The sequence below is a fragment of the Bombyx mandarina genome, chromosome 12 (assembly GCF_030267445.1).
Source record: "Bombyx mandarina strain Sakado chromosome 12, ASM3026744v2".
NCBI lineage: Eukaryota > Metazoa > Arthropoda > Insecta > Lepidoptera > Bombycidae > Bombyx > Bombyx mandarina.
This window is the reverse complement of record NC_143219.1, coordinates 2,233,262-2,256,816: the sequence shown is the minus strand read 5'-3', so window position 1 is coordinate 2,256,816 and position 23,555 is coordinate 2,233,262. Positions and strand designations below refer to the sequence as shown.

The 23,555-nt window shown below is 43.7% G+C and overlaps 2 protein-coding genes across 2 annotated transcripts in view; one reads left to right on the top strand and one right to left on the bottom strand.

The window, feature by feature from the left end:
- The window catches only part of LOC114243532 (fatty acyl-CoA reductase 1), a 45,454-nt gene extending 35,794 nt beyond the window's left edge, over nucleotides 1-9,660 (bottom strand). Inside the window, exon 1 of the mRNA XM_089731763.1 lies at nucleotides 9,407-9,660. Within this exon, the coding sequence (XP_089587889.1) occupies nucleotides 9,407-9,660 (254 nt within the window). The remainder of the gene's footprint in view (nucleotides 1-9,406) is intronic.
- LOC114243518 (putative fatty acyl-CoA reductase CG5065) lies at nucleotides 3,958-22,951 on the top strand. Its single transcript, XM_089732064.1, has 11 exons — nucleotides 3,958-4,047; nucleotides 12,224-12,327; nucleotides 12,867-12,983; nucleotides 13,644-13,766; nucleotides 16,491-16,616; nucleotides 17,069-17,213; nucleotides 18,149-18,250; nucleotides 19,012-19,198; nucleotides 19,776-19,882; nucleotides 20,567-20,696; nucleotides 21,787-22,951. Exons 2-11 carry the CDS (start codon nucleotides 12,232-12,234, stop codon nucleotides 22,028-22,030), a joined length of 1,377 nt encoding a protein of 458 aa, XP_089588190.1. The 5' UTR covers nucleotides 3,958-4,047; nucleotides 12,224-12,231; the 3' UTR covers nucleotides 22,031-22,951.
- Nucleotides 22,952-23,555: the final 604 nt, after the last annotated feature.

Genomic DNA, 23,555 nt, shown 5'->3' with positions numbered 1-23,555 from the left:
TTCTTTCCACACCGCGGGAAAGATGCAGTGCGTCATAGCGGCATTTAAAATTGTAGCCAACATTGCTATCAGTTGGACTGGCAAAAATTTTAGCGCGCGGTTGTGGATGCCGTCGGAGCCGGGTGCCTTCCTAGGTTGGAGGTTGTGGATCGCGTCTCTAACTTCGTCAGTGGTAATGGGGGGTAACGCGTCCGAGGGCGGCAGGGAAGCTCTGCGCTCGACCTCCCTGTCGACTAACTCGGTGTGTTCGGGGTCCGCGTGTTGAGTGCTGGTGGTGCACTGCTCTTGCAGTGCATCGGCCAGCAGCTCAGCCTTGTCATCGTCATCGAATGCCGGTGGTTGGCCTGAAGGGCGTACGAGGGGAGGCATAGTAGCGGTAGTTTCGGATTTGAGAGTCCTAGCTAGTCGCCAGTATGCTTGGTGGGAGGGCGCGAGTTGTTCTAAATAACTATGCCAATTATCGTTACGCGCGTCGCTTAAGCGGGAGTGGACTTCGCGTTGTAGACGACGCATCCGAATCCGGTTTGAATGCGTGGGAAGACGATCGTAGGCCCGGATTGCCGCGTTCCTAACTCTTAAGAGATTCCTAAGATCGGGGGACAGTCTGATGCGGTGGAAGCTGTCCTCCACATCGACTTCTTTAGAAGATCTAATGATCGCGGAAGATAAGTGATCGGTAATGATGTTTATGGATTCGACGGTGTTCTCGGGGGATAGATTCGAATCCGGGCCGTAAGGGAGGATTGGCGGAGCGGTGTCGGCTAGGCACGTGCCCAGCTTATTCCAATCCACCATGGTCCTCGTAACAGTGACTGGGTTGTGGGGGCGACCGAGCTGCATAACGACAGGTCGGTGGTCTGAGTCGAGCTCTGACATTGCTTCGATGGAACGCAAGCGCAGAGTTACGTTCCTAAGCAATGCCAGGTCTATAGTGCTCGGACGGAGCGCGATGTTATACGGATAACATGTTGGAGTTGGGGGACCGACTATTTCAAAGGTGAGGTCGTCTATAAACGCGTCGAGACGCCTACCGTTAACGTTAGTACGATGGCAGTTCCACCTAGTGTGGTGGCAATTTAAATCGCCTGCCAGGATGACGGAGTCTCCCATGCCGAACAGTGACTCGATGTCACTGCTCAGAAGGGGCTTGTCCGGGGGGAGATAAACGGATGCGATGACGATCGGCTGGTGTCCCGTCAGCGAGATACGGCACACTGACGCCTCGATATGTGAGAGCGAGGGAGTATCGAGAGGGACAACGTGCAGGGCCCGCCTATAGTAAATGGCAGTCCCGCCTTTGGAGGCGGTGAGTCTGTCATTCCTAACCATGACGTAATTCGCGACTTTCGGGTCGCGACGCGAGGGCTTCAGACAGGTTTCCTGCACTAATAGAATATCTACAAGATTATCGCGGAGGAATTCGAAAATTTGATCGCGTTGCCGCGCGAGTCCGTTAGCATTGTAGAATGCTAACGTAAGGGAATACGGTTTTTCTCTACCTTTTTGCGCCATTGGTTACCGGTAAAGATTTTATAACGTACGCGACACGGACTCGTAAACGTCCATGTGATCGAAAGCGGCCGCGAGCCGCTGTTCGGGGGTTACCGACCTACGTATCGCGTCTGCGAACGATCGCAGACGGTCGAAGTTGACCGCGGTGACGAAGTCGCGCACGAGCGCGAAGTCGTTGACGGCAGAGGGTTGCGGGGGACGGAACGCGGGCGCGGGGCGAGGTGCGAGCAGGGGCTGGGGCGCGGGGCGTGTCACGAGCGGGGGCGGGGGTGCGGTTTCCGTTCCCGCCTTCGTATACGGCAGCGGTTTTTTCCACGCCGACACCGTGGGAACTGCAGCCGGCACGAAGGCGGGTTTCGGCACTGAAGGCGCCGAAGTCTTTGGGCCGACGGTTCGGGGGGCTGGGTGGGTCGGACGTTTTCGCGGAGCCCTAGGACATCCACGGTAGTTCGCGGGGTGCCCTTGCTTAAGGCATAGGACACAGCTTGGAGGTTCGGTCGCGGTTTCCCTAACACGCGAGCAATCTAGTGTGGCGTGGTCGCCGAGGCACTTTACGCAGCGGGGGCGCGCGTGGCAATTACGAGCCGAGTGGCCGTAAAGCTGACATCGGTAGCACTGCCCGGGAGTGCCACGCTTATGGGGGGCTTCGATCGAGATCCCGGATAGGCCGCAAATTGTCGTGAGACATGCGATCTTCTTTTTGGCCTCCGGGGTGGGTTCTAGAGCTACCAGGATCATGTTGTAGGGCTGCTTGCCCCGCCCACTGTGCATCCGGTGCACGCTAACTAACGGGAGGGACTGAGCGGTCAGATCCTCCTTTATGTAATCGATGTCTAACTCCTTAGGGACTCCGCGTATCACTACGCGGAGCTCGCGGTCCTCCTGAAGAGCATAGGTGTGGAAACCTATGTTCTCCTTTCGGAGGTATGAAGAGAGGGCCCTATGGTCGCCCGGCGTTGCGACCTTTATCTGAATCCCATGCGCGACGTTACGCGCATGGGTGTAATTAATTTTGTTGGCCTGAAGGGCCTGAGACACGCGATTCCACGCTGTCTTCTCTTGAAGTATCAGCGGGGGCGGGGCAGCTACTTTAGGAGCGGGCGCGGGCTTGGGACGCGGCGGCGGGGTTACGCGGCGAGCGGAGTCCGACTCCGGTGTCACGACTACCTGCGGACGGGAGGCGGTCGCGGATTTAGTTTGCTTTGTCGTGGAGCTCCGGGACTCCACGGCGCGAGAACGCTTTTTACCGCGCGTTACGGTTTGGAACCCATCCGAGGTTCCAGGCTGAGGGCTTGACGCGGATTCGAAATCCATCTCCGATTCGGTATCGGAGCCTGAACTCGAAACGATCGAGGTCGCGACGGACGAAGCGCGCGATGACGTAAACGACGCGGGCGCGGGGGTGGGGGTAGCGTTAGGCGCTATGTGAGCCGCATCGTCGGAACGTGCGCTCGAACTTAATGCGGCGGCGGGGGGCGCGCGGCGTGCCTCCGAGGCACGGTTGAGAAACGCGGCGACGGACGCGGGGGGGAGGGATTGCCACGAGAGGCCCTATACCTAAGATACTCGGCCCTAATTGTCGGGTACCTTTCCCGGAGGAACCCGACAAAATCACTGTCACTGACACTAACACTTTCACTATTGTCTTCCATGCTTGCTTCGGTCTTCTTGCCCGGGGGGGGCGGCCCCGGGACTTTTGTTGAACTCGCCGAAAGGCGAGGCCCCGGATAGGATTTGTAACCCCCCTGTGCTGCAGGACAGCAAGGAGCAGGGGGGGGGAATGCCTATGCCGTGAAAACGGCAATCGGCGGGGAAAAGGAAAGGAACCCGCTCGGGCTGTATAGTGCTACAGCAGGCAGAATCGCGAGCGGGGGTCTAGTCTTGAAAAAGACTGTTGTTTTTGGGAAGGGTTAGGAAATCGCTAGCCTGTGAGTGCCACAGGAAGCTGAACGTAGCGATTGGTTTTGCCTTGAAAAAGGCAGTTGGTAAGGGTGGGTTCGCGGTTACAAAACTTTAGCGCACAAAAATGGACCTCGATACGCAGATCGCAAGCGACCAACGGATCGGCACGTCCGCACTACTGAATTGTACGCACGATGTATTCACGGTCACTACACTGTCGAGCACAACTGTGAGTTCAGAGACGCAGCTCGCAAGCGGGCCACGGATCGGAAAGCACGTCCGCGCACGACCGAGTCGTGAGCGAGAATGTTTGAGTGTATGGTACCTTTTTTTTTCGAACTAAGTATCTTAGCTTTTCTTCTAAGGCTTTGTAAAAAATAGTCGTGTAAAAATGTGGAATCCATTCGAACCAATTGTTTGAACATATATTTTTTTAAATATTCAATAGTTCATTCGGATATCATTGAGATTTCATTCATTTCTATAGTTCAAAACAGGAATAAATTACCTTAAGCCCCACATGTCTAGATGAACATTTCCCTAAAGAAATATAAAAGCGAAGCAATGGTGATTTTTCTCTCAGTTTCGCAATTAATTTTGTGGCGAGTGAACGTTACAAGACATATTGAACCTGTGAGTTTACTTTATTTTATTTATACGTAAATTTAATATTGAACATCGGATCGCAGAATAGGTCTAGTAACCAGTGTGCTTAGTGTGAGTTTTTTAAAGTTCTCGATAGCGTTAAAGTTAGCTCATATAGAGTACCCGTTTTCGGCCGTATTTTCATCCCTCTGGGAAAATTATAAATATCGGTCCTACAGTTCCGGGAGTACGGACTTTTTTTTGGGAAATTTCCTTTTCTCTTTGAATCTTTTTTTAATTTGATTTTTTTTTATTAGTTTTTGAGATATTTGCAAAAAACTAAACCTCCTATTTTTTTAGTTAATTGTTAATAACTTTTGCAATTTTTACATGCGGAACTTCATTTTTTTCAAAAATCATCTAGATGCCATTCCGAATCGAATGACACCTCAAACATAATTTTCGGAGACTGCTGAAAAAAGTTGACCAAAAAGGCACTTGTTGACTAGACTATATTGCTTAGGGGAACGATGAATATATTTTTTTTTATTGCTTAGATGGATGGATGAGCTCACAGCGCACCTGGTGTTAAGTGGTTACTGGAGCCCATAGACATCTACAACGTAAATGCGCCACCCATCTCGAGATATAAGTTCTAAGATCTCAGTATAGTTACAACGGCTACCCCACCCTTCGAACCGAAACGCATTACTGCTTCACGGCGGAAATAGGTGGGGTGGTGGTACCTACCCGTGCGGACTCCCAAGAGGTCCTACCACCAGTGATTACGCAAATTATAATTTTGCGGGTTTGATTTTTATATGAAAGTCAATGCATAATATTCTGCGACAGAAATCCCCTTGGAGTCCAATCTCGGCGTTCTAAGAATAATCACAGGCCAACAATTAGAGGCCGCAGTGAGATCTCTTTGCTATGGCTTCCTCAAAACTAAAAGACTCGAAATAATTGACTCCCAAGCATAAAACTAAGTATGTCTCAGTCGGTAATCACATATGTACAATTCGATTTACAATTACAAAGTAATACATTGTCATTTACAAGTATAAAATGTTCCTTGACCGCATTGTTAGCCAATTCGTTAATGACTTTAACTATGATATCACTGGGCACAAATCAGCTTGCAGCTAACCTGATTTTTAGTAATTGCCATAAATATCGACCTTGGGATTAAAGTTTGAAGTCTCAATGTCATTATGTAACCGTTATTCTGTTGTTCAAGCTAGAACCCATAACATATTTGGGGATGCTTAAACGACGCAGGGAAGATCTTCCACTAAGCGGGTGATGTTTGCTCGGTAGTCCGACGGTCCGAATGTTTTTTTTTTTTTTTTTTTTTCCTTCCTAAGCTGATAGCCTTGAGAGGCTATGTCAGCGTAACCCTAACTTTAGTAGGTGAGCTCACGGGGCTCAAACTGACGATGTTGCTAACACGAACCCTAGCAAGAGCCGTGCTTCGCAGAATCTACCACCGGATCGGAAACGCGACCCACTGAGAAGATCCGGCGAGAAACTCAGTGGGCTGTGTCTGAGAGTTAATTTACTCGTCGAGCCCTTCGTCGCAAGCGACGGGTTCGACGAGAACGGTGACCGGTGCTTGAAGTACCTAAAAGCACCGTTAGTGGATCGGGAGGATCCGAGATGACGTGTTTTGGGCGACGTCGACTGCTTTCCATTCTGTCCGCAGGATCGGGAATGTAGTTACCGGCGGCCACGATGAGAGGGTTCTCGTGTCGTGCCGCTTTATCGAAGTGGCGCATGGACGCCGACTGCAGATACTTACTGATGGACTCTAAGTCCAGGTCGTCATGGAGGTCGACGTTCCTGACGAACCACGGGGCTCCGACGGCTATCCTGCAAAAACGGGATTGAATGATTTGAAATGATTTTAAGTGTATGCGGGCCGCGTGAGCGAACACTACACTTGCATAGGTCATGACGGGGCGTATGCAAGTTTTGTAGAGTGTCACCTTATTTCTAAGGGACATTTTACTTCGCCTACATATCATCGGGTAGAGACGTCCTAGAATGAAGGCGGCACGGTCGCGTACCGTCTTAATGTGGGGGCGGAATGTCATCCTACTGTCGAGGGTGACGCCTAAGTATTTGACCTTCGGGGCCCACGGTATGGGCTGGTCGAACATCGTGATCGGGCGAACGGCGGGGGCGGGGGTATTGACGCGCCTAGTCGGGAGGGGGATGCTCAGCGTGGTGTTCGGAGGGCGACCCCTTTTGAAGAGCACCGCTGTGCTTTTCGTGGGGTCGATGTCGATGCGCCACTTCCGGAACCACTGTCCCATGGTGGTAGCTGCGGTCTGAAGTCGTCGATGAAGCAACGCCTTCTTCCTACACGAGTAGTAGATGGCGGTGTCATCGGCGAAGAGCGCCAGATGGGTCTCCGGAGACCGGGGTATATCATTGATATACAAACTAAATAGTAACGGGGAGAGGGCGGAGCCTTGCGGGACTCCGGCTGTGACGTGACGGGGCCGGGAACGCGTTCCCTCGACTCGATATCGGAACGAACGGTTCGACAAGTAGTCTCGTATGATGAGCACGAGTCTGTCTGGCACTCCCATGTTATACAGTTTGTATATCAAACCGTTGTGCCAGACTTTGTCGAACGCCTTCGCTATATCGAAGAAGAGGGCTCCTGTCGGAATGGGTTTCCGCCTGTTCAGCCCTAGTAATATGTGCTCCGTGAGGCGGTGCACTTGATGGACGCACGAGTGTCTGGCGCGGAATCCAAACTGCTCGTCTATAAGAATTTTATTCGCGGATACGAAGTCCCAGAGGCGTTTACGAAGGAGCCGTTCGTATAGTTTGCCTATCGCCGGGAGGAGACTGATGGGGCGATAACTCGCGGTTTCGTTCTTCGGTTTGCCCGGCTTGTGTATGCCGATAACGTCCGCTTCTTTCCACGCCGCGGGAAAGATGCAGTTCGTCATAGCAGCATTTAATATGGTGGCCAACATCGTTATCAGTTGGGCTGGTAACAATTTAAGCGCGCGGTTGCGGATGCCGTCGGAGCCGGGAGCTTTCCGTGGTTGTAGGCTATCGATCGCCTCCTTAACCTCAGAAGTGGTAATGGGGGGTAACGCGTCCGAGGGCGGCAGGGAAGCTCTGCGCTCGACCTCCCTGTCGACGAACTCGGTGTGTTCGGGGTCCGCGTGTTGAGTGCTGGTGGTGCACTGCTATTTAAGTGCATCGGCCAGCAACTCTGCCTTGTCATCGTCATCGTAAGCCGGTGATTGGCCTGAGGGGCGTACGAGAGGCGGCATAGTGGCTATAGTTTCGGACTTGAGGGTCCTAGCTAGTTGCCAGTATGCTTGGTGAGTGGGCGCGAGCTCTTCTAAATAACTATCCCAGTTTTCGTTTCGGGCGTCGCTTAAGCGGGATTTGACCTCCCGCTGTAAGCGACGCATCCGAGTCCGGTTTGAATCCGTGGGATATCGATCGTAGGCCCGGATTGCCGCGTTTCTAACTCTTACGAGGTCCCTAAGATCGGGGGAAAGTCTGATGCGGTGGAAGCAGTCCTCCACATCGACTTGCTTTGAAGATCTTATGATCGCCGTCGAGACGTGATCAGTGAAGATGTTTATGAATTCGACGGTATCCTCGGGGGATGGAGTTGAATCCGGGCCGCAAGGGAGGATTGGTGGAGCGGTGTCAGCTAAGCACGTGCCCAGCTTCTTCCAATCCACCATGGTCCTCGTATCTGGTTCGCGGTTGACTGGGCGACCGAGCTGCATGACGACAGGTCGGTGGTCTGAGTCGAGTTCTGACATTGCCTCGATGGAGCGTAAGCGCAGAGTTACGTTCCTCAGCAGTGCCAGATCTATTGTGCTCGGACGACGCGCGGCGTTGTACGGATAGCACGTGGGGGTCGGGGGGTTGAATATTTCGAATGTGAGGTCGTCTATGAACGCGTCGAGACGCCTACCGTTCACATTCGTGCAATGGCAGTTCCACCTAGTGTGGTGGCAATTTAGATCGTCTGCCAGAATGACCGCGTCCCCCATACCGAGCAGTGTCTCGAGGTCACTGCTCAGGAGGGGTTTGTCAGGGGGGAGATAAACGGATGCGATGACGATCGGCTGGTGTCCCGTCAGCGCGATGCGGCACACTGACGCCTCGATATGTAAGAGCGAGGGAGTATCGAGAGGGACGCAGTGCAGGGCCCTCCTATAGTAAATGACAGTCCCGCCCTTGCGGGTGGAGAGTCTGTCATTCCTAACCATGACGTAATTCGCGACTTTGGGGTCGCGACGCGAGGGCTTTAGGAAGGTCTCCTGCACCAGAAGGATGTCGATGAGATTATCGCGGAGAAACTCATATACTTGATCGCGCTGACGCGCGAGTCCGTTAGCATTATAGAATGCTAACTTTAACCTGCCTTCGTGCCGGCACTGGTGCCGGCACGAAGGCAGGTTTCGGCGCGCGGGGCGCCGAAGTCTTTGAGCCGACGGTTTTTGGTTGCGCGTTGGCCAGACGCTTTCGCGGGGCCTTGGGGCATCCGCGGTAGTTGGCTGTGTGGCCCTGCTTCTGGCAGAGCACACAGCTCGGCGGTTCGGTCGCGGTTTCCTTGACCCGCGAGCAGTCGGCTGTCGCGTGGTCTCCGAGGCACTTTACGCACCGCGGACGCGCCTGGCAATTGCGCGCGGAATGGCCGTAAAGCTGGCAGTGGTGGCACTGCCCGGGAGTGCCTTTTTTATATGGGGCCTCGACGGTGACCCCGGATAAGCCGCAAACGGTGCGGAGACTTGAGGCAATCCGTTTGCCTTCTGGAGTTGGTTCTAGCGCGACGAGAACCATGTTGAATGGGAACCTATCTCGGCCGCTGTGCATTCGGTGCACGCTTATAATCGGGTACGCCTGCCCGATGAGATCATCCTTGACTAGCTCGACGTCGAGCTCCTTCGGTACTCCACGTATTACGACGCGGAGCTCGCGATCCTCCTGGAGCGCATAAGTGTGGAAGCTTATGCGCTCCTTACGGAGGTGGGCTGTCAGCGCCCTGTGATCGTCCGGTGAGGCCGTCTTGATTTGAATGCCGTGCGCGATGTTACGCGCATGGACGACGTTGACGTTAAGTGCCTTACAGGCACGGGATACGCGATCCCACGCGGTCTTTTCTTGTAAGATTACCGGTGGTGGCGCGGGAATTTTGCGGACGGACGCGGGTTGGGGTCGCGGCGACGGGGTTGCGCGGCGAGGGGAGTCGGGAGAGACCACGACTTTAGGCCGCGACGCGTTCGCGGCCTTGGGTTGTTTCGGCGCCGCGGACGGTTCCACGGCGCGGGCGCGTTTCTTTCCGCGCGTGACGGTTTTGAACCCATCGGAGGTTCCGGGTTCGGGGCTGGCGGCCGACTCGAACTCCATCTCCGACTCGGAGTCGGAGCCGGAGCTCGATGCCGCGCATGACGCGATCGACGCGGGCGCGGGGGTGGGGGGCGACATCGGCGAGTCGCGGAGTACCGGCGCGGGGGGCGACAGCGGAGAGTCGCGGATGATCGCGGCGGCGGCTGACGAATCGTCGGGGTTCGATGCTAGCGTGGCCTTGTAGGCCTCAAAACGGGACATAATGTCCGGGCATATTTGTTGTACGAATTGCGCGAATAGCGCGCTGTTTGCGTTGTTCATCGTTGTTTCGTGCCCGGGGGGGGCGTCCCTGGGACTTAAGGCACACTCGCCGAAAGGCGAGTCCCCTGAGTAGGAGTTATACCCCCTGCGCTGTGCCAGCTGACAGGGGGGGGGAGTGCCTTTGCCGTGAAAACGGCAGTCAGCTGGGGATTGGGGTGGAAGTTGGGAAGGTGGGGCCCCACTGGGTTGTGAGTGCCACAACAAGCGGTGATCGCAGTGGGGGTTCAGTCTTTAAAAAGACTGTTTTGCTCGCCGAATAATATAAATAAATTTAATAATATGGTATGTGTTGTTCGGAACTTTTATATATGCAAGCTTATCTTGGAAATGTCGTAAGCGAGATTCAGGCATCTGTCAAATATCTTGCGTTGTGTGATAGCTACCCGCCACAGATCTTCAAGATAGAATTAGGTTGGGTTATGGTATTTAACCCTATTCTCTTCGATATAAATACCGTCAGTAATCACTCAAGTTTATTTTTTTATTTGAAAAGCTTACAAGTCAATTGTTCGTATACACGCGTGTCGTAAGTGAAAATATAGCTTGCGAGAATTGGGCATCGCGCGATAGTAATGCCCATTGATATGAATAGTTTTTAGCTCACGACAATCAAACATTGTGTGATGAACAGGTTTATTTGCACTTAGTCTGGATGTTTATCTATACTAATATTATAAAGCTGAAGAGTGTGTTTGTTTGAACGCGCTAATCTCAGGAAATACTGGTCTGATTTGAAAAATTCTTTTAGTGTTTGATAGCATATTTATCGACGAAGGCTATATAACATCACGCTAAGATCAATGCAGGCGGAGCACCAATAAAGAATGTTTCAAAATAGGGGTTTTTCTCCCTTTTAAGAGCTTCCACTGCGTGCGCTGCGGAAACGGTTAAAGTTTTGCTAAAGTAATGTATGAGAGAATTGTTGCCCTTTAAAAGATCTAAAAAAAGTGCACGTCAGCATTTGTCTATATGTTAAGGTTGGTTCACCATAACGTTTTTTATTCTAACCAAATTTGTTCTAAAATAAAGCATTGTATGAACTATTCCACGCGGACAAAGTCGCGAGCAAAAGCTATATAAAATATGTATAAATTAAAAAATGTATAAATAAGTATCTTTATCAGTCTCTGGTGCCCATGATACAGGAAATCCTAAATTGGGCCCGGATGGATGACTGTAAGTGATTTGTTCCTGGTTTTTATTATTATTAGCTATTTTTATATCTTCCACTAGCCTGATGCTTTTTTCTAATTTTTGTGGATTTTTGGTGATAAGCTTCTAAGCTGTTCAGATGCCTCGTAATATGGCCGATGCACTCAAGTACCTGCAAATATGGTTGCTATTTGACGACACTGATATATGATTTTACCCAATTGAATAAAAATGCGATACTAATGAAGTGACCTTCCTTCTTACCTTCATGATTAAGGATAAGTTCGGTAAACTTGCATCTTTTTAATTAATTTAAAGAAGGCCTGACAGGCCTGACGGGCCTTTCATAATCATGTGCAATTTATAGAAACAATGTGTTGAAACACTTGAAATGCATTTGCCCTTCATCAACCTTGTTTGCTCTATTTTTGAGCGTACCTAGACCTACATTATATGCTAAGCGATTTTTTTTCAATTGTAATTAAAATACAAATAGCATTATTTTTTATTTGCCCTTCACAAGCAGATTTTCAATTTTAACAAAGTAATTCGTTCTAAATTATTTAATATCCTCACATTTCTTATCAGATTCGACTGGTAGACATTCGGGCAATATTGTCAATGACGCATTTTGCAGCTTTATCATTATACGATGATAAAAGCTATAGATCCGTAATTCCGACCGTTTTCGGGATTTATTTTATGAGTATAGAGCAGAGGAGAGAGTAGGGGAGTAACGTATACTGTTTTTTTTTTCCTATCTATTCGCTGGTAGCCTAAGGGGTTATTACAGCTACGCCCGGAAGGGTAGGTGAGCTCACGGGCTCAACCTGAGAAGATTTACTAACACTAGCCCTAGCAAGAGCAGTGCTTTGCAGAATCTACCACCGGTTCTAAATTGCAACCCACCGAGAAGATCCCGCGAGAAACACACTGTAATCTCACTAACTGAATAATTACGGTTAAGAAAAACATCCAAAAACACTCATGATTTGTACTAAGTTCGATTTACTTAAACTTACTTATAATAAACGAACGAGTTTTGCATACATTCGAGTTGAGATTCAAAATACGTAAATATGAAAAATGCATATCATGCATGACGGCACGTCTAAGATGGTAAATTTGAGGGATTTTATAGAACGGATCGATAATTTTTTTTCTGTTTAATTACCCAGGATTTGCGATTTCGTAGCCAAACTATTATTGCAAGACTTGTCAATAACAATATGATTGTAATAGCAGGCAGTGCAGGACCGATCTTTGTGGCGAGGCTTGGGGGAGGCCTAGGCTGATAACTAATTAACTAAGCTCACTGCTGGACAAAGACCTGGGACAGAATACTACGTGCCACTGAGCTTTTCGACCGTTATCATCAAATCAGTTCTGTGACGACATTTTAAACTTTCAGGCTAAAATATGGTAGCCCACGATGTGAATTCTTATAGATCCATACCGGATTTCTATGCTGGAAAAACAGTCTTCGTTACAGGAGGAACAGGATTTCTAGGGAAGGTAATTTCGAATAGTTATATTCCAAAAATTCAGACACATACATACATTGAGCTGAAAATACGACATCACTACGTAGTTCAAGTTTAATAAGCGGCTATAATTAAAGCAAATATTTACAATTCATCGGTCTAAGTTCAATTGTATTTTCTATGTTAGGTGTTATGCATTTCTTGATTTACCCCATGGTAGGAATATTTTTTTTAATGAATACTAACAGAAATGTTTTTATGGAATATCTTTAGGACAGTTATGACTTTGAGTTGGTTACCTCTACCACAAACTTCAAACCAGTGATTTTTAATGCTTTTATGGCGTCCAAGTTAAGCTCCTGATCAAATTTAATGTCTTTGTTCAAAATATTATTATTTGCTTTTAGCCTTACATGTTATTAGGTACGTATCCATAACTGAGAAGTAACTTCTAAATAACGGTTGTTTACTAAGGAATGCTATTAATTACCTTTTACGAAAGAAATCTTTGGAAAAACAAGTTCAATTCTATTTTGGATCCATTACATCATTATTGAAGTTTAATTTCAGGTCCTAGTCGAGAAGTTGGTATACAGCTGTCCCGCATTGAATAAAGTTTACGTATTGATACGAGAAACATCCAAGCAGAATGTTTTACAAAAATTAAAACAACTTCTTGATAGTCCGGTAAGTATGCTCTGGAATGTTCGTTGGGATTTTAGAAATATTTAAAATAAGATTAATGAAAATTATTCGTTAATACATAATAACTGCTTTTTAATCTGGAAAACTAGTTCTTCTATATCGTTCCCTCACTGCTGAGGATCGCGACCACATGTGACGTTCTTCCACTGTATTCGATCATGGGTGGCATGGACCGCATGCTACAGACTTCCACCAAGTGCTTCTCTTACTTGATCTGCTTATCGAAAAACTAGTACCTGCTCAGAATAAAACTGCAGCGTCAATTGATACAAGTCACATACAACTAAGCAGTGTAAAGCAGTGTAAGCTCAGTAAAATTAAGTCATAGCCATAGATAATCATATTTATTACACTTAATATTGATTCATGGTAGCTAGGACCTTTTGTGAGTCCGCACGGGTAGGTATCATCACCCTGCCTATTTCTGCCGTGAAGCAGTAATGCGTTTCGGTTTGAAGGGCGGGGCAGCCGTTGTAGCTATACCTTATAACTTATATCTAAAACGTGGGTGGCGCATTTACATTGTAGATGTCTATGGGCTCCAGAAACCACTTAACACCAGGTGGGCTGTGAGCTCGTCCACCCATCTAAGCAATAAAAAAAACTTATAAAGTAGCCTTTTTTAACATTCTCTGACAACAGATTTTTACTCGACTGAAGAATGAAAGACCAGAAGATTTGAATAAAATTGTGCCTATTGCTGGAGACTTATGCAAACCGAACCTTGGTCTGGAGCCTAGTGATGAAGAAAAACTAATCGATGAGGTAAGCTATATGTAAGGAGAAAAATTAGAGTTTTTAGTTATTGCTATAAAAAGATGTGTGGTGTCGTGGGAAGTTCCTTATTATAAAAATATTTATTTTAAGTTCTATTCGAGTATAAAGAAAATAATTATTCGGGTATACATTTTTATTATGGTTTTTTTATTGATAAAAATAAAATAAAACTACTTTACAAAGTTATTAACTTTATTTTATTCACAGTGATTTATAATATAATATAATTAAAAAAAAAAAAGACGTGTGGCAAAGCGCGGTAAAGCATTGAATAGCATTTTTTTCAACTAATGTAATTATAATTATTTATTTATTTTATTTATGCAGTATTTTTTTTCCTTTGTTTTTCTTTGATATTAATTCAAGTTACACTTTTTGAGCGTAGTGACCGATAAGAAAACATTTTTTTTTCTTTTATTAAATAAATGAGAAGTTAATATTGTTCAAAATATTATTATTATATTACAATACTAGGCTGCACTAAAAGTATCGGGAATGGAATATTTCCACTGTTCCTGTCATATTAAAATCTTTTTAATTGAAAACTCCTCGGTTTTAAAAATCGAATACCATTTATTTATTTAAAAAAAGATTCTCGGTCTTGTCACGAGGTTTTGTCAAACTTGTTTAGTCGTTGAGAAAATGGAATTGACTCGAGAAAATTCAAGAGCGATGATTTATTATGACTTTCGAAGTGGTTTAACACAAAAACAGTGTGTTGACCGGATGATTTCTGCATTTGGTGATGAAGCCCCATCCAAAACCACAATTTATCGCTGGTTTGCTGAGTTTCAACGTGGACGTGTCAAGCTCAGTGATGATCCCCGTCAAGGTCGTCCAAAAGCTGCAGTCACCCAAGAAAACGTTGATGCTGTGCGTAAGCTGATTGAGGAAGATCGACATGTGACATACCACGAAATTCAGGCAACTTTAGACATTGGCATGAGTCAAATACAAATAATCTTGCATGAACAATTTGGTGTAAAAAAGTTGTTTTCCCGATGGATACCGCATTCGCTCTGTGAAGAGCAAAAAGCGGCTCGCGTTACTTGGTGCGTCAGAACTCTAGAAAAATTCCACGCCGGATCCTCAAATGCTGTATACAACATTGTATCAGGTGACGAATCCTGGATATACGCGTACGAACCCGAAACAAAAAACCAGTCACGAGTTTGGGTGTTCGAAAATGAGTTAAAGCCAACAAAAATTGTTCGTTCACGGAGTGTTGCAAAAAAAATGGTGGCCACGTTTGTCTCCAAAACCTCTATTGCGACTATTCCTCTTGAGGGACAAAAAACAGTTAATTCAGAATGGTATGCTAGCATTTGTTTGCCACAGGTCGTTTCTGAACTCCGTAAAGAGAACTGCAACCGCCGCATCATCCTCCATCACGACAATGCGAGTTCTCACACCGCGCACAGAACAAAAGAGTTTTTAGAGCAAGAAAATATAGAATTATTAGACCATCCGCCGTACAGCCCCGACCTAAGCCCTAATGATTTCTATACTTTCCCTAAAATAAAGAATAAATTACGTGGACAGAGATTTTCATCACCTGAAGAAGCTGTGGACGCCTACAAAACGGCCATTTTGGAGACCCCAACTTACGAATGGAATGGTTGCTTCAATGATTGGTTCCATCGTATGGAAAAATGTGTCAAATTTCGCGGAGAATACTTCGAAAAGCAATAAATACATTTTTAAATAGTAATGTTGTGTCACTTCGTTAATTCCCGAAACTTTCAGTGCCGCCCTCGTACATGTAGGTTATTCAGGAATATTTATCATTGAAACTATAGGTTTATGGTAACTGAAATAAGAAACATAAGTTTGAGACTTGATATCTTCTAAATATCTGGAAAATACCGCGTCAATGGTGGTCCCATATTTTCATATGGGACCATGGCATCTATTTTCAATGCCGCTATGGCAAACTGTATCTTTCCCGCGGTGAGGAAAGAAGCGGACGTTATCGGCATACATAAACCCGGTAAACCAAAAAATCATCCGACGAGCTACCGCCCGATTAGCCTCTCCTCCTCATGTCTCTAGGCAAACTGTATGAGCGTCTGCTCTACAAACGCCTCAGAGACTTCGTCTCATCCAAGGGCATTCTCATCGATGAACAATTCGGATTCCGTGCAAATCACTCATGCGTACAACAGGTGGACCGCCTCACGGAGTATATTCTCGTAGGACTTAACCGACCAAAGCCTATCTACACGGGAGCCCTCTTCTTCGACGTCGCATAAGCGTTCGACAAAGTCTGGCACAACGGTTTGATTTTCAAACTTTTCAACATGGTAAGCGGTAGGCAGCGGCTAAGCGGTAGGCAGCGGTTAAGCGGTAGGCAGCGGCTTGGCTCTGCCCTTGGCATTGCTGAAGTCCATGGGCGACGGTAACCACTCACCATCAGGTGGGCAGTATGCTCGTCTGCCTACAAAGGCAATAAAAAAAAAAAAAAAAAAACATGGGCGTACCGGACAGTCTCGTGATCATCATACGGGGCTTCCTGTCTAACCGCTCTTTTCGATATCGAGTACCTATAGAGGGAGCCCGCTCCTCCCCGCGACCACTCACGGCTGGAGTCCCGCAAGGCTCCGTTCTCTCTCCGCTCCTATTTAGTTTATTTATTTACGATATTCCCCGGTCACCGCCGACCCAATTCATTTTTATATATATCTATAGATAAAAGTTTTTCTTCGATCACAGGTGTCGGTTGTAATTCATTCAGGTGCCACAGTCAAGTTTAACGATGCACTTGAATATGCAATGAAAATCAACTATCAAGGAACCGAACAGATCATGCGTTTGTGTCGTAAAATAAAGAATATAAAGGTAAACTGCAATTAAATTGCGTAATTATTCAATAACATTGTAAACTTCAGAGCAATTCATGAATATAAATATTAAAAACATAAGGTCGTTTCTTTTTGCACAATACATCGAAAATGTAAAATATATAAAGACAATTTTACTGACGCGTGTAAGTAAGCGCGAGTAGATTCCACCAGATACTGTAATTCTACTTATTTCTGCCGCAAATAAAAGACTGCGCGTTCCGGTGGACGTTTCGACCGTGTCAATGAAAATTTAGGGTTTGTTGATCGAAAAAACTGACAACCGCTTAAGAACAGGTGAATCCGAAGCTCATCCGACAAAACGATCGAGGAGCAGGATAGAGGACAGGCCAAAATCTCACTAATGGATGAGCTGCACTGGTGCACTGGTGCACATATCTAAGCAATAAATAAAAAACGCCTCTGTTGATAACGAATCTCTACCAACAGGTCTTTGTCTATATATCGACAGCATATGCTCACACACAGTTAGATATTATAGAAGAGGTTATCTACCCTCCACCCGCAAGAGTAGCGGAAGTATACGAAACTATCAAACACGGAAACAACGAGAAGAATATCAGTAAAATACTCAGTAAGTATTGTTACTTATTTATTAAGTTAGTAAAGAACTAAGTCTTATTGCCTATTATGTGACTTATCTGCACCTCCGCGAATTTGACACCCAGTTTTATTTGCATTTAAAACCGGGTAAGAACCAAAATTATGTTGCAAATAAATCGAGAATACAAATCACATATTATTAGGACTAAGGCTAGGATACCGCATTGTGGATCCCCACGGGTATATCCGTGTATCCGTGTACGGCCGGATCATTTCTGTCTCGAAGTAGTAATAGGAGTTGTGAGGATAGCCGTTATAAAAAAACTGTGGCTTTGAGCTCATCTCTGCGTGCATTTATAAAAACGCACTGAGGTATTTTCTCGCCTCACACATTTGTTGAAGTCGTCGTGCTATACGACTAAGTAATAACTAAGACTAATGACTAATTTTTCTAATGAATTACGTACAAGTAATTACCTCATTTTCAAGAATGACTTCCACAATGAAGGAATAACATCGTGTAATAAAAAGCAAATACGTAAAAAAAATGATTTTCGCAATCACCACGAAATTGAGATCTCAAGTCTCATTGTGGGTGAAGTCAATCGACTCCGGTAACCATTTAACACCAGGCGGGCCGTGAACTCGTTCAACCGTCTAAGCAACAATTAGAAAGAGATACTATCATTTAATTCTGAAGTGATCGCTCGGAAATGGCCTCGTAATTTTGTATATAGTATTGGTGAATCATATGACTACATTATAATTTTTGTGTCAACGGTAACCATAAGATATTATAAATACCTTACAATATTTTCAGAGAAAACAAAGTAAAGGAAAAATTACAAACAAAAAAGTTGACATTAATAATACAAAATATCCGGAATACTCATAAAAATCATTAGCCGATAAGAATAAGGAAACAACCTAATCTATTCCAATTAGTTTTTTTTTTCTCATTTTCAGATGGTCAACCAAACACATACGCTTTCACGAAAGCACTCGCCGAGAACCTTGTGGCTGAAAACGACGGCGACATTCCTACTGTAGTCATAAGACCTTCCATCAGTAAATATTTATCAATTTTTAATGCGACCTGTTCACCCCTTCCTTACACATGAATCACCAACTAAGTTAAAAAGAAGATGTAAAAATCTATGAAGTTGTATTGAAATACTGCCCATTTGAAAAGCGGATTTTCACGTCTGGCAGTAAATTGTAATGAATTTTATTTAAAAAATATGGGTTTATATTTTCAAATTCAGTAATTTGTTTATTGTTTAGTGTTTTTTTTTAACTACTTTTGTATATTTTTCATCAATATGGTTAAACACGTTAAAAGTATTTAACTAATACGCTTTTATTAGCTTCAGACGTATGTATGTAACGGAATCTTTGAGCATGATTTTGACCCCCTTCAAAACGTCGGATTAACTCGAAATTTGGTATACCTATTAAGGACCGATGACAATTCATTATTAAAAAATATATTGAAAAAATGAAATTCAACTAAAAAATTAAAAATTAATAATAGTTTAAAAAAACTACCAAAATACGCTTTTATAGAAAATCCAACTAAAAAATAGAAAATAAATTTTAATACATTTGAATTAAAAATAGTGTAAGAAAAAATGATTTTATTGTAAAAAAGCGTGGGGTGCTTTTCAGGATATTATTAAAATAACCCTTCTACTCATATCTGTTCATAAAATATTTATAACTACTGACACCATGGATTTTCTATATAAGCGTATTTTGTTAGTTTTTTTAAACTATTATTTATTTAACACCCTATATGTGTAACGAATATTTGCATTTTGCTTTTCCAGTAACAGCTGGAATTACGGAGCCTCTTGAAGGATGGGTTGACACTTGGAATGGAGCCACAGGAATACTGCACTTGATCGGGAAAGGTTTATGCCGTGTGCTACCTGGCAACGAGCAGAACATACTGGATTTGATCCCAGTAGATTTTGTTTGTAATCTCGCATTAGTAGCTGCTGCTAAATGTAACAGGTGAATTAAATCTTCTCCGAATTTCTTAAGCGAGTCGCAAACACAATTAAAACAAATTTTACGATAATAATTCAATTATGAAATCACAAAAAAAAAGCGAGATTAAAAACCGTAAAAATACTTTTAATTAGGTGATTTGAAATCGGTAACATAATAATCATTAGGTATTTGTATATTGTCGATGTACGTATTTATATGTTGTTTGGTACCCCAACAATAAACCGACCTTTATTACGAACTATGTAAAAAAAACCTAGCTTATTAACCACTTTTATGATACTGTAAAAATGCTCAATGACTCGATTAGATTAGACAAGAACAAGAGTAAACTAACCCATAGACACAGCCCACTGAGTTTCTCGCCGGATCTTCTCAGTGGGTCGCGGTTCCGATTCGGTGGTAGATTCTGCGAAGCATTGCTCTTGCTAGGGCTTGTGTCAGCAACGCCCCCATATTTGAGCCCCGCGAGCTCACCTACTTGTTAATTTACGCTGACTTAACCTCTCAAGACTATCAGCTTAGGTAGGAAAAAAAGAAAAAAATATATAAGAAAAATAAAACTGGATTTTTGTTACAGTTCCAAAAAAGTAACAATTCTAAATAGCTGTTCTGGTTCCTGCAATCCAATTACATTAAAACAATTCTGTTCGCTGTACGGTAATGTCGCTGTAAAACGAAAGACCAGTAAGTTTAATCTCTAGACTCAACGTTTCATTACCAGCTAATGCAGATGAATGATCGTTTGTGATTTATAGCCACTGTGTAGCTCAGGATGTTGAAATGTGTCCTGTGAGTTTTATTTATTTCTGTGATGTGTCGACGAGCTCACGCTCACGGCTAACCTGAAGTTAAGTGTATACCAGAGCCCATAGACAGCAACAACGTTAAGCTCACCTTGGGACATGAGTTCTATAGTCTCAGTTTATAGTAGAATTACTGCCCCCCCACCCTTTAAACCGAAACACATTACTGCTTCACGGCAGAAATAGGCAGGGTGATGGTGCCTACCCGCGCGGACTCACAAGAGGTCCTACCACCAGTAATTACGCAAATTATAATTTTGCGGGTTTGATTTTTATTACACGGTGTTATTCCTTCACCGTGGAAGTCAATCGTGAACATTTGTTGAGTACGTATTTCATTAGAAAAATTTGTACCCGCCTGGGATTCGAACACCGGTGCATCACTCAACACGGATGCACCGACCGGGAGGTTCTATCCTTTAGGCAACGACGACTTCAAGTCTTCACCTCCTAATGTAGTCTTCGAGCTCACCCGCACGTGCTAGTTAAGCGGCAAGCTCTCCGGATCAGAAGAAATCTTTCCCAACCACAAATAAATGCAAATTAATAATTGAAAAATTTTCAGATGTTTTCCCATTTTCGTACCTTATATTATTCAACCCGCACATCTGGATGCTGAAGGTTATGAGCTATTTTCTAATGACTATGGCTGGACTCGCAGATTTCGTGATGCGAATCTTCGGCAAGCAGACAATGTAAAGAAATATTTCTTTTTACGTTTTCAATTATGCTAAGTTCCTTTTTAGAAATAACTATTACATACTTTTAGATAAGATGACGCATTTACCGCCACCAGACTACAAATAAAAACGTGCTTGTTATCTTTTTACCATTATTCAATTGTTATAAGAATTAGGAACATGAAAAACTAACGATATTTCCTTTTTTTCCGTTTCCCAGTGCATATAATATTTTAATGCATAACAATGTGCTATTGTTCAAAGCAAAACAACATGATCTAAAATTTAAATACATTTAACTATTTGCGATTAAGTAATTTCACGGTGCACTCCTAACGGACCTTATACCAATCTTTTGCTTCATATTTCCGAGTGGTGATGGCATTTCCGTTTTAGGTTGACACAATATGATGACGGCGACAAAATAACCCTATCGTTGTTTATTTCTTTTTCTTTTTCTCCACCTTATCCCACTAGGAGGGGTCGGCACAGCTGATTTTTCTCTTTCATTCTCTTCTATCAGCCGTCATTTCAACACTCACTCTTCTCACTCTCATATCGTCATTCACACACTCCATCCATATATTCTTCGGTCGACTTCTTCCCCTTCTACCTTGTTTATTACCTTTCCTACCTACCTACCTTTCTTTACTTATTTCATACTGTTACGCGCTGGGGTTCGGGATAAATAAAATTCCACCAAAGTACAACTAAAAACTGTATTTAACACTTAGAACACTTAAAACACTCAACAAACATTTTAAAACTCTCAATTCGCTTCTTCCGCTTCGCTTCAGGTGATCCGTTCGCTGTTTCGCTTCGTGTAATTCCGATTACTGACTGACTGCGTGCCATCCCTGCAACGCTTTTATAGTCGATACGTCATCCCTAGAATTATCGAGAATATTCCACACATTTCTAGTAGTAGTTTCCGCTATATGTCAATAGATGGCATTGTACTTCTCGAGCGCTCTAGGTGCTACTAGGTCCTTCGATATTCGTTCGAATATTCGGCGATAGATGGTGTTACTCTTACCGGCGTAACAATACGTTAAATAAAATGGAGGGGCGTCTGACACATCTTAATTATTTTTTTCTTTTCAAGGTTCTTCAGAACACAATCCAAGTTGTACTCTATTATGAAGACATTACGATGCTTCATATTTAAGTCGTGGGTGTTTAAATGCGAGCGAGTGTGCGCCCTTAATGCAGAGCTCAGTGACCTGGACCGCGCCGTCTTCAACTGCGACCCCTCCACAATACATTGGGAGCAATACGCACAAATATACTTCGATGGTGTCACGAAATTTTTACTGGAAAAACCGAAGAACCTAAGAACAGATGCGTAGAACAATTAAAAGCTTTTTGTTTTCTGGTGAACAGAAAAAAAAACAGCTTTTTGTTTTCTTGTGAACAGAAAAAAAAACTTTGCCTTTTAATGGGACGCAATGTATCGTTGGTGACAACGTTTTACATTGCCGCTTCAACCATTCCAAAATTATTCCCTGTCGTACAAAAATAAAAATAGTATTTATAATATAACAATAACTTCACACAAAGTGATCAGCAATGTTCAGCGCACAATCGATGGAATCCACAAATTGACTCGCGGAATGAGTGATAGGAGTTCCTATTTTTATTTAAATATTGTATAGATGGGTGCTCACAGGCGACCTGGTGTTAAATGGTTACCGGAGCGCATAGACATCTACAACGTAAATGCCGCCACCCACCTTGAGATAAAAGTTCTAAGGTCTGAGTATGGTTACAACGGCAGCCCCGGATTTGATAATTAGAAGAATATTTATACAATACTAGCTGACCCGGCAGACTTCGTAGTGCCTCAATCGATAAATAAACTTAATTTTTTGTATAAAATAAACATAAAACAAACAAAAGGAATCCGTCCGACGGGGGACACATCAAAAGGAAAACAAAATTGTTATTTTTATTTAATTCCGAGCATTTTCATATTTATCTACCTTTTAAACCGTCTCTGGAATTCCACAAATAATTGAAGACTAAAATTAGCCGAATCGGTCCTGCCGTTCTCGAGTTTTAGCGAGACTAACGAACAGCATTTCATTTTTATATTATTATATATGATAGGTATATAGATGTAAACAAAAATCTCTTTAATTTTAAAAAGATTTTTCTTAGACTACATAGTTCACTTACCTATCATTCGATGAAAAGATTAATTCAATCTTAAATAATATAATAATATTGTTTAAAATATTAATTGAAATAAAGGTATTAAGGGCTTTAAATGTTGTTTTATTATCTATATTACAGGTGAGTGAATATTATGTTAGATGAATTTATTATAATTTTAATTTAAATTGTCAATTGTAATTGTATTCTATTGCAATATTATCAACTTCATTGTTCGTATTTAAATTACAGAAAACGCAGTTAATTCTTTTATTGACTGAAGCACTTGATATCATTATAAATAATAAATGAGTTGATAGAATACGAATGACGCTTTTAAATTTATTATATGCAAAATAACAAAAAAAAGTTGTGGTTTTAACTTCGATTGTACAATGCGTAACTAATTATGCCTTTAAGTAGTTCTAATACAGCTCTATATCAGTCCAGACGCGTTACGTCTACACACCAATACATCTTTAGGTTGTTGCATTTTTATCATTATTCATACTATATTTATTTAAATCTTTTGATAATTTTTTTATCACAAGACGTTGCTGTTTTTTGGATGTTACTGGATTCCTTTTTTATTAATACACATATAGCAGAGTGAACATAGCTTTATTCTTGAATTGATAGCGTGCACACAGATTATACCGGAAACGGAAAATGATGCAAACAAAAACATAGATACTATTAGATATTGCTTAGTAAATATTT